General features: G+C 40.0%; 1 protein-coding gene across 5 annotated transcripts in view; it reads right to left on the bottom strand.

Moving 5' to 3' along the window:
• Positions 1-17495, bottom strand: part of XPO6 (exportin 6) — a 113671-nt gene that overhangs the window by 52952 nt on the left and 43224 nt on the right. For all 5 annotated transcript variants that reach the window (XM_073362840.2, XM_073362839.2, XM_073362838.2 and 2 more), the window contains 5 exons: positions 12745-12904; positions 12022-12099; positions 6120-6576; positions 2171-2297; positions 1139-1248 (listed from right to left, as the gene is read on the bottom strand). In XM_073362840.2, coding sequence (XP_073218941.1) covers positions 1139-1248; positions 2171-2297; positions 6120-6576; positions 12022-12099; positions 12745-12904 — 932 coding nt within the window. The remainder of the gene's footprint in view (positions 1-1138; positions 1249-2170; positions 2298-6119; positions 6577-12021; positions 12100-12744; positions 12905-17495) is intronic.

The raw sequence follows: 17495 nt of genomic DNA, 5'->3' as shown, positions 1-17495 counted from the left end.
TCATGACTGGTGTGGAGAAATTAAATAAGGAAGCATTATTTACTCCTTCTCATAACACAAGATCAGCAAGGATGCAAAACCATGCGCTGAAGCCTTTGTTTGCCAGAAGCTGGGAATGGGCGACAAGGGATGGATCACTTGACGATCACCTGTTCTGTTCCTTCCCTCTGAAGCACCCAGCATTAGCCACTATCGGAAGACAGGATACTGGGCTAGACGGACCATTGGTCTGACCCAGTATGGCCGTTCTTATGTTCAGTCATGTGCTGCATCCAGTGTGAGTTGTTTTTAATCTATCTTTTAATTGTCTTCACTGCCGTAATATCCAAACACCTCAATCTTCAGAATATTTACCCTCAACACCCCATGAGGCAGGAAGTGCTATTATCCCCATTTTACTGATGCGGAAACTAAGGCACAGAGGGACAAAGTGACTTGCTCAGGGTCACATAGGGAGTCTGTGGTACATCAGGGACTTGGCCCCAAAGCTCTCCAAGTCCTAGTCAGTACCCTAACCAGCGGACCATCTTTCTTCCCTATAGTCATATTATATAAAGCAAAAATACAGTTTATATACAAAATGCAGCTTGATTAAACAGCTTTATTATTTTTGTGCAAAAATTAATGTTTCTCCTCAAGTGCGATACTGCAAAATGATACCGGTGTGCAATATTTCTAAACTTCAGAATTCATATTGCATTCTTAGTAGTCAAACTGATGAATATTAAAGTCCCAACAAAAGTCAGGAATTATGTCTAACATGTCATTGTTAGATACCTAACCAACACAGCAAGATGTCATCCACGTATCAACACATACAATTCAGACAACCCAGTATTCTATAATGCAATGTTGCCAGGCTAGGGTACAGTTTTATTCTCCAAAGTATCAGTTCTTGCCTCTTTACTTTAGTGTCAGGTCTTGAACTGCACAAACATGTAAAACCTCTCACCCCCAACTACATTTTGTTACGATGGTCTCTGCAGATAAAATAATTAGGAAATGCAAGACAGACTCACGCTTACTGTGATGACTCAGGCATAAAACAGCAGGCAAGCGTGAGCTCCACACAGACAAAGCTATTTTTATGCAGTATCTCTGAAGCTCTTTTGTGTTAACAGCTGCTGGCATTGCTTACCTGTTGAGTACTGCTTCTTTGTCTGCTAGACGACTTTTAATTTTACTAGTAAGATAGTCCAAAAAGAGCGTCCAAATGTCTAAGCAAGAAAAGTAACCTTCATGGGTAGGCTGAAATACACAAAACCCCATGTTAAACATCGTGAACTGCAGTAAAATATAGGCCATGTGTAGCCAGAATTTGAGTTAGTGTGTACTTTCAAGAATAGAAGGACACTTCCATTAAGTGATGCAGATTTGCTTTAGTGAGGAATTTTCCGTGTCACTTGTAAAAACCCTGCTTGTCTGAATTGTAAAAAGGGGAGTGAGGTCTGAGCTTAGGACTGGGAGCCAAGACCTCCCAGGCTCTCGTCCCACTTCTGACCAACTCCCCCTGTAGCTTTGAACTATGCAAGTATCTTTCCTGTCACAGTTCCTGCCCCAGTCAAAACATATGAATAATTATAAGTGCAAATAAGGTTGTAACTTTAATTGAATGGTGTGAAAGCAGTTAATCTTGTAGCAGGTTTAAGGTGACGCTCACTCTAGGTCATGGTATGTCGGGGGGAAAAAAAAAAAAAGAGATAAAAATCATCCCACATGAAGCCTCAGAGAAGCTGTAAAAGCAACAGTTTCAGAAGTGACAAAAAAGCCAGCCCCCAGCAAAGATGTATGGGGGTTATACAGAGACTTTTCAAAAAAGTTTCTTCAAACCCAATTAAACCAGCAGCAAAGATAAAAGCCAGCCAAGTCATTCTTGTAAGATAACTAGATCTGACCGTTTTTCAACTATTTGGGGCCAGGAGCAAGATTTCCTGCATGTTATGCTATTAGAAAGTAAATGAAGGCTTCCAAGAAGTCCCAAAGTGTTAAGCCAGTAGAAATCTGCAGGATAACATGTTCAATTGCTAAAAAGACATGAAACTGAAGTTTTAGTGGGCTGCCTTTAAGCTATCAGACCTATTGGGAAATAAGCTATCCTTTACTCGTATCCTGCATGGTTAGGACATACAAAGAAGGATGGAATAAGATAAAAGCAGTGTCAGTGCTGTACCTGATGAAAGGTGTATTTGAACAAGAGAGCCAAAAATTCAACCACTGGGAACTGAGAGTATGATTCGATCCTCCTTAGGTGGACGCTCACAAAGAGACGCAGAAAATCTGTAAACTTCTCAATGTAGCTAAAGGAAAAAGGAGAGAAAACAACTGATGAAACATGAAGGAAGCCATGGGGGGAAAATAATTTCATTGAAATAGTGAAAAATTCACTCAAAACCTTTTCATTAAAAAAAACCAACTACATTTAATAGCCAGTAGTACAATTAAAATATAAAGCCCTGCAACAATTACCTACAGGATGGGCAACCCTTCATTCCATTAACACCTGAAACACAGCAGAAAAGACAGTCTAGTCAAAAGCAACTTTAGTGTTCAGATAAAACAATATGAATTAAATAAGGCCTTCAGATAAGCAATCCCCTTAGTGCTACATATATCTAGCAGCAAGACCCATCGTAGCTGAATGGATATGGATGGGATTAGTCAACAGAATGTAACACTCAGGAGATACTGTTGAATGGGATACACGCAGACATTGGGAATTGATTTTCTGGTATTAAAAACACACCAACGCAACACCCATGTCACAGAGATAAATAGAAAGTACACCAGGGACTGGGCGAATATAACCTAGTAATTCCTGCATCCAGTCCAAGAGCTTGTGATTGAACTAGAGCATCTCTTTTAGGAAGATTTAAACACTCCTTGTCAGTTTTTTCCCCAGATCTAGGATTAGTCAGTTCCACAATTAACACTGTGTCTTTCTGATGCTACAGTATATGAAGTGAAGGGCCCACAATGGAACCTACCACCAAAATTTAGACACACTCCCATGGCAGTGTAAGTAGTTAAGGCTTCAAGAAAGCATTGCTAAAAAAACAATTATAAAGGCCACTGCAGTGTGGGCTGTTACTGTGGAGTGAACATGCACTGTGCAATATGGAGCTTTACCAGAGTTTAGGATATCATTTTAATTACGTATTGACTGCAAGAAAACAACTATCTGTATGCCATCACTGCACAGGATGCTTTGTGGAACATTCTAATACCAAGAATCCCATTGAGGTAGTTACATAACTGCACTGCTTAAAAGTTGATCTCTCCCACCCATGTGACAGTTTAGAGTTCTTAAATATCAAAAAGTATTTCAAGAAATTTTTAAAAAAAGAAACATCACACAGCTGAAGACACCAAAATAATTTTAGTGGCAAAATTTTAAGACATTCAGGAACGACAGCCCCTTATTACAGCTGCGCTGATGGGAAACACTGTATCTGTTTGGCATACCTCACTGTGAGAAAAAATTGTTCCTTTTAGTTGAACAAAGCTAGCTCCAAACTAGAGAGTCATTACTGAACAGGAACAGCAAGTTGCATTATTCCCTGACCGGTCACTATGAAACTGTGCACCCACACAATTGCTGGAATGCATGAGGTAGTAAGACTATATTTATAGTTCATTTGGCACCAGTCTCCTTGGCAAGAGGGACTCTCACTAAGCATGTACTGGTCATTGGCCAAATACTTCAAAACCAAAGCGACCTAGTGGGAAACAGTTATCCTGAGCTCAGTGCTTTCTTTAAGCCAAGATCTACTGAAAGTTTTATATGGATGTAGGCCTCTAGGAGCCACTAAGCCAGTCGTCAGCTTAGAATTATCATTTATACTTAGTTACTACACTTCGGATTTCATTAAAGGTACTGGAAACTTGAAATTAAATGCCACACAAATAGGATATTGCAAAATGTGGTTAAAGTTAACATTTTCTGTACTGGTTTACAAGTTCAAGAAGGCTCAAAACTGCGCTAACTCCATGATAAATAAAGTAACTAGTAACCAACCATCACCCCATGTCACTCCTGTTCCAGATAAGAGTGAACTTTTAAGGAAATCAAGGTTTTAAAGGTGGAAGATACGGTATTGCTATGTAGTTTCACACTATTTTGCAACAATGTCAGCTTTGTTTAGCAGCATGCCAAGTTAAAAATGGCAAGTGAGAAGACAACTTGACTTGAGTCAATTCCAAGTCTTCAAGTCTTGCAAATCAAGCTAACCTTAAAACAAAGAAAGGAAAACCATTTGACAGCCTGCAGCATCTTTAATCCACAGGAGGGAGAGATTGTAGGACAACCTGTCCAGAGAATGTTTTACTCATGAAAAAGCTAGAGAAATCTATAAAGTTAAGCCAAAATGTCTAGGTTACATCCCTGATTCAAATCATATTAAGCACTAACAAAAAGGGAGATTCACTTATGGACCTCAAGATCTTTAAACATGACCACCATCAAAAGCACTCATTTTGTGTTCAACATGTAAAAATTAAACGGGGCTCTAGAAGAACTTCCATATCCTGTGGAGAAAAATCCCTGTGCACTGAAGTCTGTTACACTGCTAGGGAAAGAACTCTTTCCCACTGCAGTATTACTAACTTGGCTTAACTTTCCTGAAAACACCTGTTCTCTATCCATATGCCCAAATGAACATGTAATTAGAGATTTCAATTCCCTACCCAACACCTGATTTTAGGAAGCCAAGTAATGTCGAAGCTAATGGGATAGTCAAGAAAATGGATAATTAGAATTCACTGTTACTCTAGATTTAAATTCCAAAAATATATACATTTTTATAAAATATATATATATATATATATACACAAAAATATATCTAAAGAAGCCAGCTGAAAAGATCTAAGGCAATTTGAGAGAGAGAGAGAGAGAGAGAGAAAGAGATGCACTGCATCTGTATTATATATTGACCTGTTTTTGCTAAACCAAGACTTACACCTGTGTTGAAGTTACAAAGTGCCTCTGTTGTGCACACCCATTAACCTTTTGATTGAAACTTGGGTGTCATGTCTGGGAAGAAGATCAAAGGTTTAGTAGAAGTTTGGTAGTGCAGTGCCGTGCTCATCTACTTCTATCACCATGCATCCACAGCAACAGGCTACAATTGTGAATCTGGATACATTTGCGTAATTACAACATCAGAAAAGGTATCCTGCCAACATTAGCATCAGGAGACAGCCCAGCTCCCATAATTAAAACCTACAGCACTGCTGTAACAGAAGCTAACATCCATAATTGTCTGCTATGCCACACAAATGACTATTTCAAACCATGGAAAGTTCAACCACACAACATGACTTTCCCTCCTGTCAAAACAAGTGGAAGTATCTCTTCATGAAAGATGTCAAATATTCGTAACTGAATTAGGCAACAAGTTTCTTCATATCCCTCTGGAAGTGAAAAAAGGAATTAGAAGCCTCCTAGATGCTTCCGCTTATCCAGCCTTTACACGGATATAAGTTATAATTAACAAATGCATGAAGGCACCTTCAATTTTGGGACTACTTTCATAAGACTGGTTAATTAGCGTATTAAAACCCCAAGCAACCTCAAGTTTCCAAAATCCTGTAAAGCTTTATTTATTTATTTTTTAAAAACAGATATGCTTCTCAAGTCCCAATATAAGGTATGAAACTGGCCAGGTTTCATTCTCTTCAAAGCCATGGAGTGACGTGGAGCATGCCGCCCACTCCTTTTAAACATGACTTTAAAACAGACAGATGGCAGATATCAACTGAAAAGGGAATACTTCAATTCCTTTACCTCACTGTGCCTCTTCTGTTGCTCTGCTACAACTGAATGAAGGGCAGGTTCAGCTCTTGTGCCACCTCACACCTGCAGTCAAACAGTAACGAATCGGGGAGTGGGGAGGAAGAGGATAGGAAAGAATACAAACCTACACTACCAGTCACTTTGCAAAATCAACCCTCCTGCCACCAACTTACCTGAACACACCTACCTTCCTGCTCTCCTTCAGCAGCACAGAGCTCTGTAAAAAAGGTGATTAAAACACACCATGCATGACAGCAAGTCAGTATAGACAGTCTTTTAGTAAGCAAAAGATCCTACCACAGCTACTTAGCTGGTTGATTTGTTTTACCTTTCATCCAGTTCCTCTAGCCGGCTCTTCACCGTGTGGGCATTGTTCTCCTTGGTAATCTTCTGCAGGAGGTAGAATGTCTGCTGGAACATCCGCAGCAAATACTCCTCAAACTCCATAGGCACGCAATTCTTTGACATAAGTTCATTGATGCAAGACATAGCCAGGATCCCAAGCCTACCACGCTCTTGACCCAAGACAGAGTTCTGGCTGCTGCCATTGACAGAAGACATCTTCCTGGCTCGGGTGTCGCAGCCAAAGCGGGCAAAGTGGAATATGGTGGTGAGGAGTGAAGGAGTGATGCTGGCAGACAGAGGGATCCAGCTGAAGAGGTGGGCCAGGCACTCCAATGCTAGTGAACAAATATATTCACTCTCTGTATCAAGAATAGGGATTGGCTGATTCAATAATTTGGCCGCACTGGGACTCTGCAACAGGCTACTTAACAGGTCACCACCTAGGAAATAAAGCATATGCACTCCTAAATACAGTATGCATACCAAACAGAGGGGAACTGGATGTGCAGAGTTAAATCCTGACCATAAATCAAAAGCAATTTTTTTTTTTGCATTTAACTGCTGCTCTTTATGCATCTAACAAGTTAAATATCTAAAGACAAGCATTCAATGCAACATGCCATTAATAGCGATAGGATTCTACAAAGCATACCAGGCTATCCCGTCTCACCTCAGCTACCTCCTTTGTGTTCTAAAGTTTCAGACTGACCAAACCTTTCAGTCTGGCTAAGACACTCCGCAGCAGGCGGCACTGCAGTTGAGAGGAGGTATATAAAATAACTGAATGAAAGCTAGAATTCAGCTCTGTACTGCAGCATGTTACATTGCCAGCTTTACTGGTGTGGCACACACAAGCACTGCTTTAATTAAGGCTCTGGTAGCATTTTCATTATAAACCTATTTTAGGGTTTAGGAGCCAGCTATAAAATTTACTTGCATAATGAAATCATTGGCAAAGTTATGTTTTCCATGCATGTAAAATAAAGTTTGTGGATTCTGTCTGTAATACAATGCTTACTTACAAAAAATAATATTTACAAGGTATTCATTTCTAATGTGGACTAGATCATATTTAACAAGTATCTCAAAATATGTAGAACTTCATAAGCACTTGACATATCACAGTGCAAATTTTTATTCACATTTTACCTTTTTTAGCCTCTTATTAAAAATGAAGTAATCGGAGACATTGGTAGCATGAGAGACTACAATCCAGTTTCCATCTTATTTCAGTAGATTACTTTTAAAGTGCTTAATGAAGTTTTGATGGGATTTACAACCTGTGATCGATCTTCTACCCTAACACAAGTGACACCATTTTTTAGCAAGGTGGCTGCTATCACCACTAGCTTCAGAACTGCCCTTTACACTTGCTTACACACATTTTCCAGTTTATTCTGACAAGTGCTTCTCAGCACTGTGAATGACGCATGCTGTTGGGCTGAGTAACTGGATGCTTCTGTCCTTTAGATCTTAACTTCCAGATTCTCACAGCCTCACACTATTTACATCTACGTTAACATTGCAAATGAAGCGTGACCTGGTTCAGCTCCCCTGCCTCCTTCTCCCCTCCCGCAAATGCACCAAAGAATCTAAATCAAACTAGGGTTTTACCTTCTTGTGCAACACCACCAGCAAGACATTGCGCAAATCAGATTCGGTCCTCTGGGACATAAGCAGACCCACTGTCATGAAATTATGCTCTCAGTCACAACTATGCAACCTCATAGGTTTTAAGGGAATCTGTCAGCTACAACTGAGAACTAATAAACAAGTTATGATTCTATGGAACAATTATGTTGATGCACAAGGAGAAAGAGGTTCAAAGTCACTCTCCCCTAGCTATGTTAAATTCTGCATGGTTAGTAGAACTGAGGCAGTTCATTTTAGTTTTTTTTAGTTATTCACTTTGTTCATTACATATGGCTGAATATATCCAGGAACCAGATTTGACTATAGTAGTACCGTTTTCACGTAGTCACTTTCAAGTAAAGCAACACTTTAAGAGAGGCCGGCTGAGAACTTAAACCATTCAACAACACGCTGCTGATTCAAAGACCCCAGTATTTCCCACCAGAGGGCCTAAGGTTGCAGAAGTTTCCTAGCTTGAGTGTTAGGCCTTGTCCACACTGCCACTTATAACGCTGAAGCTTTCTTCACTCAGGGGGGTGAAAAAACACATCCCTGAGCAATGCAAGTTTCAGTGGTGTAAAGTGGCAGTGTAGATGGTGCCGCGCTCCCAGCGCTGATAGCTATTCCCCTCGCAGAAGTGGTTTTATTACAGTGCTGGGAGAGCTCTCCCCCAGCACTGGAGCTGCGACTACACAGCGCTTTAACGGGCTGCGCTTTACCAGCAGCTGTGTAGACACACCCTAAGTATGGAAAATGTGAAGCTACTACAGTACATAAATGCCACTTAAACAGATTTAAGGGCTCTTAACTCTCTCTCTCTGCTTTTCCTAGAAAAACATGGAAACACTGCAGACTTAAGTTCTAAAAAAGAGTTCTGGCTGTAAATACAGCTGTTACATATTTATAGAGCTTAAATACAGGATCCCAGCCCTTATCGTGCCTGTTTGAAAGTTTCATACCTAAGTATATAGTTAATTACATTCAAACTTATAAAAAAAGAGGAAAGTGCCAAGGGCCATCTATGCTAATAGAAAATCAAAGTTAAAGGCTCTGTATGTCTCATTAGTAAAACACAGATGCTTTATTATATGAACTGGAATCACATGTGACCTGACAAGCTTAAGTACTTGATCTCATAGTTTTAGAGATTCAAAGATTCAGGCCAAAAGGGACCAGTAAATTATCCAATCTTGACCTCCTATGAAGCACAGGCCACAGAACTTCACCCAGTTGTCCCTGTATTGAGCCCAATAACTTGCATCTGACTAAAGCATATCTTCCAGAAAGGCATCCAGCCTTATTTGTAGACAAGAGACAGAATCCACCACTCCCCCTTGGTAGTTTGTTCTAATGGTTAATACCCTGTAGAGTTAAAACTTGTGCTGTATTTCTAATTCAAGATTAGATGTTTTTCTAAAAGGTCTGCTGTAGGAATTATTCTGGGACATTCTCTGGCCTGCATTATACAGTAGGTCAGACTAGATAATGACAATGGTCCCTTCTAGCCTGGGAATCTGAGTCTAGTTTGACTTTATCTGGCTTTAACTTCCAGCCACTGGTTCTGGTTACACCTTTCTGCGCTAACACTTTAGTACCTGGTATTTTCTCCCAATGGAGGTACTTGTACACTAATCACATCACTTCTCAATCTTCTTTTGATTGATAAGATAAACATTGGACTCCTTACGTCTCTCACTGAGGCATTTTCTCCAGCCATCAAATCATTTTTCTGGTTCTTTTCTGCACCCTCTCTAATTTTCAACCTTCTTTATAAAATATGGACACCAGAACTGGACACACTATTCCAGTATCAGTCTCACCAACATCACACACACAGGTAAAAAAAACCTTCCTACTCCCCTGTTTAAACATCCAAGGATCACCTTAGCCCTTTCTTGCCACAGTACTGCACAGAAGCTCATGGTGAATTGCTCAATCCTATGACTCCCATGGAGGTCTTTTCAGAACCACGGCTATTCAGGATACAGTCCCCCATTCTATAGGCATGGTCTGCCTTCTTTGTTCTTATCTGCATGGCCTTGCTTTGGCTGTACTAAAACACATTTTCACTGGGCTTGATTTACCAAGCAATCCATGCTACTCTGTATGAATGCCCTGTCCACGTTATTTATCACTCCAATCTTTTGAGTCATTTGCTACTAGCAATGCCAAACTAGCATTAATCAAGTGTTTTTCCAAAGACAATCTTGGTAAATCAATACTGCACTACAAAAATATACTAGTTGAACAGCAGTGTAAGGAAGACATGCCCATATCAGTGTCAAGCTACACACAGGGAACCAATCTAGACCAAACAATGCAGTTCATTCTTGCAATACGCTATTTTGTACTGTTTTATTTTGTTAATACTCAGATTCTTCAAATACTTAACCTGCAACAAGGTTAAAGAATTTTTCCCTTGACAACTAGGTACCACTGTTCTTCTAGAGGAGTTTCAGATACATACACTAATATCCTAACATGTGCAGTCCCCAAAGCTGCTGCACTGTAAGTTTTGGTTCTTTCAATTGGTTTGATAACCTTTGGAGTTACTCAGCCTAAGTAAACGGACTAGAGCAGATTGAGCAAAGAGAAGTGATCTGTACCAGTTCATCAGGGTAGTTGTTCTTAATGGCAAGTGAGAAGAAAAGTGGAATCTGTTCCAACACACATCTTCAGTTTTACTACAGCGGAAGAACTGTATTAATTCACAGGATGCATTATGTGATCTAGAAGCTTTTACTGTAACTGCATGTCAACACTAGTGTGAAGAAATAAGTCACTGTTTTGGTAGAAGAATTTCCTCTTTTCTCTATGAGACTTGACATTTTAGATTTAAAAGTCCTTAACTAGCACAAGTTTGTGAAATTTTTCTGTGGAGGGTAGAGACAACTTCGGAGAGGTTTTTAATTTAACAGCTGTTTCAATTAAACTCTATACAACTAGATGGGAAATTGCATCACAATATTTGTTCTTGTTTCTCAGAACAAGGGAGGAAGAAAGGGCTACGGCTCTTTAGTTGTTGCAGAAAGAAGCCTAGTTGAACTCGGATCATTTGATACATGAGACAGCAAGGAAACTGATGGTCCTCAGAACAATGGGGTGGGATTTACTCCTGTTCAATCTCCTGGATCTACAAGTTCCCTTTCCTCCAAATTGCAAAAGCGTAACTATCTATAACATGCACATCATCTTAGTCATTTAAGCAATGTGCACACTCCATTTTCAAAGCTAGTGAAGAGAGACAAGTATATGAATCAGCTGTAAAGCAGATGCATAGCCAAGCTCTAAAGGCAGTTACTTGTCCTAATGGTGCTGTGCAAGCAGCTGTGTATGTAGTCAGAGGGGGCAGTGGGTAGAGAGTATGTGTTTAAATTATCTTTTGAATATGTTATTGATAGCCAATATGTTGAAAGCCACAGCTGTATATTAGAAGTTAAAGGTCAGACTGGATCACAGTGGTCCCTTCTGGCCTTGGAATCTATGAATCAGCTAAGACTGCAGTCTTTCCTGGCTTCCCATGCACTTACAGCTGCAATTCATAGATGAAAGCCAACACTGATGTCAGACACAGTTTAGGAACTGGCTATTTTTCAACAGCCTTTCCTCCTTTGCACCACCGCAACAGGAAAGGCACTGACAGCTTAGATGCCACATAAGCAGTCTTGAATGGAAGTAGCACATTTTCAGTGGAGAGTCCCCAGCCCTAAAGATTGCTTCCTCTACTGGACCCATACGTGCAGGAGACAGGGGAAGCCAGCAAAAGGGCCTTGCCCCCAAGCCCCCATACTTTTTAAGACGGCGCCACACACCCCACTTTTGAGAATCTGAATGTGGCAAGGACGCGACAGGTGGGAACAGCGCTGACTGGAGTTGGCTGGTGTAATGGTAGAGCCCCTTCCCTATTGGTATGGCAAAGGAGCGGCTGGGCTGAATTTGAGTGAGTGGCATTCCTATCTAGCACACAGGCTTGCAACACCAGTCAAATTTGGCCTGTCATGATTGGTTGGTCCCCCTATTTTTGCAGGCTTCCTTGTCCACCTAAATCTGCTGACTTTCAGAGCACAGCACAAGGCATATCTTTCCAGTCAAACATTTGTCTGACTATGGATCGCTATTTGGGAAGGAAATGTTACGACAGGGATAGATCTGTGCTATGTACTGTGGGTACCTTAGCGATTTTGGTTTATGTGGGTAACCAAAATCTATGTCCAATACATACAAATTAAGTATTAAATTTTAGTAATCCATACCATTTTCTCCTGAAGATGGGGATGGTGGTGGAGTGGCAGAAGTAACACTATGTTTGTCCCAGATGCTCTCTAAAATACCTGCCAAGAAAGAGGAAGAGACTGCTGTGAGCCCAGCTAGGTTCATAGACACTTCATACAGGGCTACTATCCTTATCCCAAACTTCCTTAATTTAGGATAGCCACCTCAAGGTACATGCAATTGACCTGGGAAACCTAAGTGCATCTGAGCTAGACACTTCCAGATGTATAGGTTAGATCTTTATTCCTTTTTACTGCAGCGACAGCACAAGAAATTAAGTATCCTCACAGGCGGCTGTGGAGATTAGAACTTGTACAGCACTTCATAATAAAACTTGTAGTGCTCTTAATTTATAAAGAGTTAAAGACAACACTAAGTTCTCATGCATGGGAGCATATCTGCTTGGTCCAAGTCCATCTTTATAAACAATGACGACCAAGCACAGCTATTACAGCTACTGTGCTGCATAATCTAGTTTGAGTCATCAGATTTCATCATAAGCTATTCAAAAAGCTATTTACACAGCAGAATTAAGAACTCAGCCACCAGGAAGCAGTCACTACATAACTAGTGGGGTTCTTGTTTCACTGAATGATCAGCTTCACAGCTGCAAGTCTGCCAGCATTTTACATATTCACACACTGTTGCAGAAAGGGGCAGGGGACAGATATTTGTTCTAACCCCACAAGTGCAGTTATACTTACCTGTGAGAAGCCCAAGTACCGTTTGTACCTGATCCAGGAGCAGTTTGCGTAACTCTTCTTTCCGTGCCACGCTAAGATCCTCCCTGGGGCACGCCAACTCTTCCGATGTAGTCTTCAGCATGATCAGCCCAAGAGGAGTGGTCACAGGGGACTGAATCAACTGGAAGAACAAACAAGATATGAACAATGTCACTAGCATTTTGTTCATTGATTAAGTGTTACAGAAACCCACAAGATCAGTCTTTATGGACACTCCCAAGTTTCTGGGGCCATGCTCATCACTAAATCATTTTTTGCAATATACTTTGGGGGAATATAACTATGGATTGTTGTTTTCCTGAAACACCAGTTTATGATCATCACGATGTACCAATCCTAGTAGCATGGGAATCCTTGGGATCTCAATAGAGCTTTCATGCCGTCACACATGTTCCCTGCTCCAACATGTTCACAAGTTTCCTCTCCCTTTGTGGAAGTCGCTCGTCATTAGGACTGCATCACAGACCACTCTAAATGACAGGCTGCTCCTGAAGTAGTTCTCTCATACTAGGAACGTATGCCACCAGCCAAGCAGCTACACCAGTGGAAATTTAGATCATAAGTTAACTGCAGCCAAAATTACATCAAAAGAAACAGTAATTAAGGATTTTCTAGTCTCTCCTGGCATACTCATTTCAATACTATTGTAAATCACATTTACTTTAAGTGAGAAGTTTCCTTTCCCCAACGGGTGCAGAAGAGAACAAAGTGGGTCCAGAGAGAGTACATTACACTACTGTACATTTCATGTTTTCAAGGTATCTAAAGCCTGGTTTAGATACCTTGACATATTAAATTTAAATAAATTCAAGAACTGAGGAGGTGAGAGACTGGGGAATGTGTTGAACCTCAAACTGTTTTCAAAACTTAAAGGTACCTTTACTTCTAGCCTAGAATATCAGACACCAGATATTCACTTCTCTCTTGAAGTATAGCTAAAGAAAAGCACAATAATAGGGTAATCTTTGGGAGTCATAAGTCAATCTGCTTTATGTAGTTTTTGCTCCATTCATATTAGCTTGCCAGACCTGATCATAAACTAATTTAGCCTGATATGTATTAAAACAATTTAACACTTTAAGCATGTGAAAAAGAGCCAGTGCAGATGGAACCTAACGGCAACTGTAGAAGAGTTTGATTTTTGGAAACTAAGCACCCTCGTGGTAGTGATTATGGCCTGTCAAACAGGGCAACAGTCAGGCTGGCACGTTTTTTATGTTCTAGTTTGTGTTGGTGGTAAAGATTAATTGCAGCCAACTTCCAAGTGGATCATGATGCATCACAAGATATCAAAGCAACTCCATTTTACTCACGTGAGTTAGACTGACATCTCATACACTTGTATCATGACATCACTGATCGGATGAAACTACTATATGGTGGATACACACTGGTTAAAAAAAACTGTACTCAGAGTAGCTATCAATGGAACGCTGTCAAACTGGGAGGGCGTACCTAATGGGGCTCCACAGTTGTTTGTCCTCGGTCCAGTATTCGTCAATATTTTCATTAATGACTTTAATGACTTTAATAATGGAGTGGAGAGTATGCTTAAAGTTCACAGATGACAGCAAGCTGGTAAGGGTTGCAAGCATTTTGGAGGACAAGATTAGAATTCAAAACAGCCTTGACAAATTAGAGCATTGGTCTGACATGAACAGGATGAAATTCAATAAAGACAAGTGCAGTACTCTGCATTTAGGAAGGAAAAATAAAATGCACAACTACAAAACGGGGAACAGGCTAGGTAACAGTACAGCTGAAAAGGATCTGAGAGTTATAGTGGATCCCAAATTGAATGAGTCAACAATGTGATGCAGTTGCAAAAAAAAAAAAAAAAAAAGGCTAACATTCTAGGATGTGTTAACAGGAGTGTCGTATTTAAGACACGTGAGGCAGCTGTTTTGCTATACTCAGCGCTAGTGAGGCCTGAGTTCTGGACAAACCATTTTTAAAAAGACGTGGACAAACTGGGGAGAGTCCAGAGAGCAACAACAAAAGTGATAAAAGGTTTAGAAAACCTGACCTAGGAGAAAGGTTAAAAAACCAGGTATGTTTAGTATTGAGACAAGATGACTGAAAGGGGACCTGATAATGGTCTTCAAATATGTTACAGGCTGTTATAAAGAGGACTGTGATCAATTGTTCTCATGTCCACTGAAGACAGAACAAGTAGTAATAGACAATCTAGAGCAAGGGAGATTTTGCTTAGATATAAAAAAACAAAAACAATAAACCCCACCTTTCTAACTACACAGGTAGTTAAGCTCTGGAACAGGCCACCAATGGAGGTTGCAAAATCCCCACCACTGGAGATTTTTACCAACAGATTAGGCAAAACCACCAGTCCTGCCCTCAGTGCAGGGGAATGGACTAGATGGCCTCTCAAGCCCTACATTTTTATAATTAGCTCATGTAAAAGTTAACTTATTATAGTGTATCAATTCTTTTTTCACAGTTGTGTGTTCTTAGTATAGTCTGAATAGACCCTCTTCATATAACCTACAAAAAGATCAAAAGTGACAAGCTTCTTCTATTGATGAAGCTATACCAATTAACAAGAATTCAGATTTAAGCACCAACAACTTCTGTGCATTTGTGTAGCTCTAGATAAAGAAGATTTTTGTGTAAGTTATATACTACTTCTTCATACTTCAGACATGATCTTACATTATTAGTTATCTGAAGCAAGTGTGTGGCACAGAGAAGCAGAAACTAGAGGAGAAAATTTAAATGGGACCTGGACAGCTTTAGTCAACTTCAAAGATGGTTTAAAATTTCTTCCTAGAATAGTTTCAGATGTCAGTGAAGTTTATTGAAAACCAGTGGCATGCAACTGCTGAGACCCAATATCCTAACAGTACGTGAATTAATACTTTCACAAATATATCAAGCTTTCTATGAAGAACTGTACTATCCTTAAGCAAAATCATCTGCAAGGGTCTTAGTACCATTTAATACAATGTATTGCTTTTCTCCACTACTTAAAAAACTTTCCCTGAAAAAGAAGTAGGTTAGAGACTTCTGCAGATTCCAAATATGATTTTAAGGCTTGAATGGCAGACAACATTGGGTCAAATAATATATCAAAAGAGGAGGAAACAGTGGATAGAACAATTTATCAGTAGTTCAAAAAGCAACTAAAAGCTGTGGCCTAACACGATTGTGATGAGAACCCCTTTTAGGTACTTTATCACTTTTGGGTACTTCAAAGTCTAGCATAATTTTTTTCTACACATACACTTCTCTTTGAATATTTCTTTTAAGGATTTGTACTATAAACTAGAGAGAATGGGGGAGCACTCCCCATGTCCCAGCAAAAGAGAATACGTGAGAAACAAAATAAAATATGCAAAATAGGCTCTCTCGTCACTTAGATATCCCACAATATATTGCAAAAATCAGTACCTGTTCAGAGAGCATTGTAATTGAAACCTAGGTAAAGCCTGCTCATAAGTCACAAAAATCAAAGCTCTAATTGTGCACAGCTGTCTAACGCTGTTTATTCAAGACATGGCAAGTCAGTTTCTGGAAAGGATATAAGTTTTATTTTCACCACCAAAGAGGCTATTGTGCAAACAGATGACTTCCATCAGTAACTGAAACCGTGTATGAAGAGTTGGTATTTCTCAATGTGACAAGTAATGTAAAATACATTTGTGGTAACACGTGAGCTCTTGACTTTTAGGGGTGAGGTGCGAATTGATTTAAAGAACTGGAGTGGGACTTGTCTACATGAAGAGCAGTTTGACTAAAAATGTGATTTTAAATTAATTTAGTCACATCAGTGGACAGGACGACTGTGTGGACACTTCAGTTTAAATTAGGCTCATTTTGGTTTATCTTAAATCAATTAATAAATTTTAAAATAATCCAAATAAACTACTCTTCAATCAAAATAAGGGATTGTCTACACTTACAGTGCTGCTTCTTCTGTTGCCACAGGTACTTCACCTTCCCAAGAGGTGGAAGCTATGTCGACAGGAGAAGCCTTCCCATCAACATCACAGTGTCTACGCTAGGAACTTATGCCAGTACAACTATGTCACTCGGGGTGTGGATTTTCCACACCTTTGAGCAACGTAGTTATACAAACATAAGTTCCTAGTGTAGACTAAGGCTGTGTCTACACTGCTACTTTCAGCGCTGAAACTTTAGTTGTTCAGGGGTGTGCGAAATCACCCCCGGGGGACAAAAGTTTTAGTGCTGAAAAGCACCAGTACAGACAGCGCTTTATCGCCAGGAGCCAGCTCCCGGCAAGAAAGCTACCACCCCTCATTCGGGGTGGTTATTTATCATCACCGGGAGAGCTCTCCCCCAGCGATAAAGCATGACTACACTGCCCACGTCACAGCGCTGCTGCGGCTGCACTGTAACATGGGCAGCGTAGACATACCCTACGTTTAAGAGTGACCACACAGAGGCTTTGCACTGGCTTAATTAAGCCTGTGCAAGTTTGTGTGTACACAACACTTCAGAAATCTCATATATGATCTAGTGTAACTAATCCCATTACAGTATTATTACTTATTGACAAAGTATTTTATCAAGCCTCAATTATAATCACTGAAAGAGTACGTTTATACTTAGGTTTGTATTTTTCCTAAATATGACAAGGGTTAATTTAAAAACAAAAATGACCCCCTAAGTTATATAATACATTTAGACTTAACACATGCCAGGGAAACTGACTATAAAGTTGCTTGAAAATT

This window comes from Lepidochelys kempii, chromosome 10, assembly GCF_965140285.1.
Source record: "Lepidochelys kempii isolate rLepKem1 chromosome 10, rLepKem1.hap1, whole genome shotgun sequence".
In the NCBI taxonomy this organism is placed as follows: Eukaryota; Metazoa; Chordata; order Testudines; family Cheloniidae; genus Lepidochelys; species Lepidochelys kempii.
Note: the sequence above shows the minus strand (reverse complement) of the source record. Positions and strands in the feature narration are given on the sequence as shown.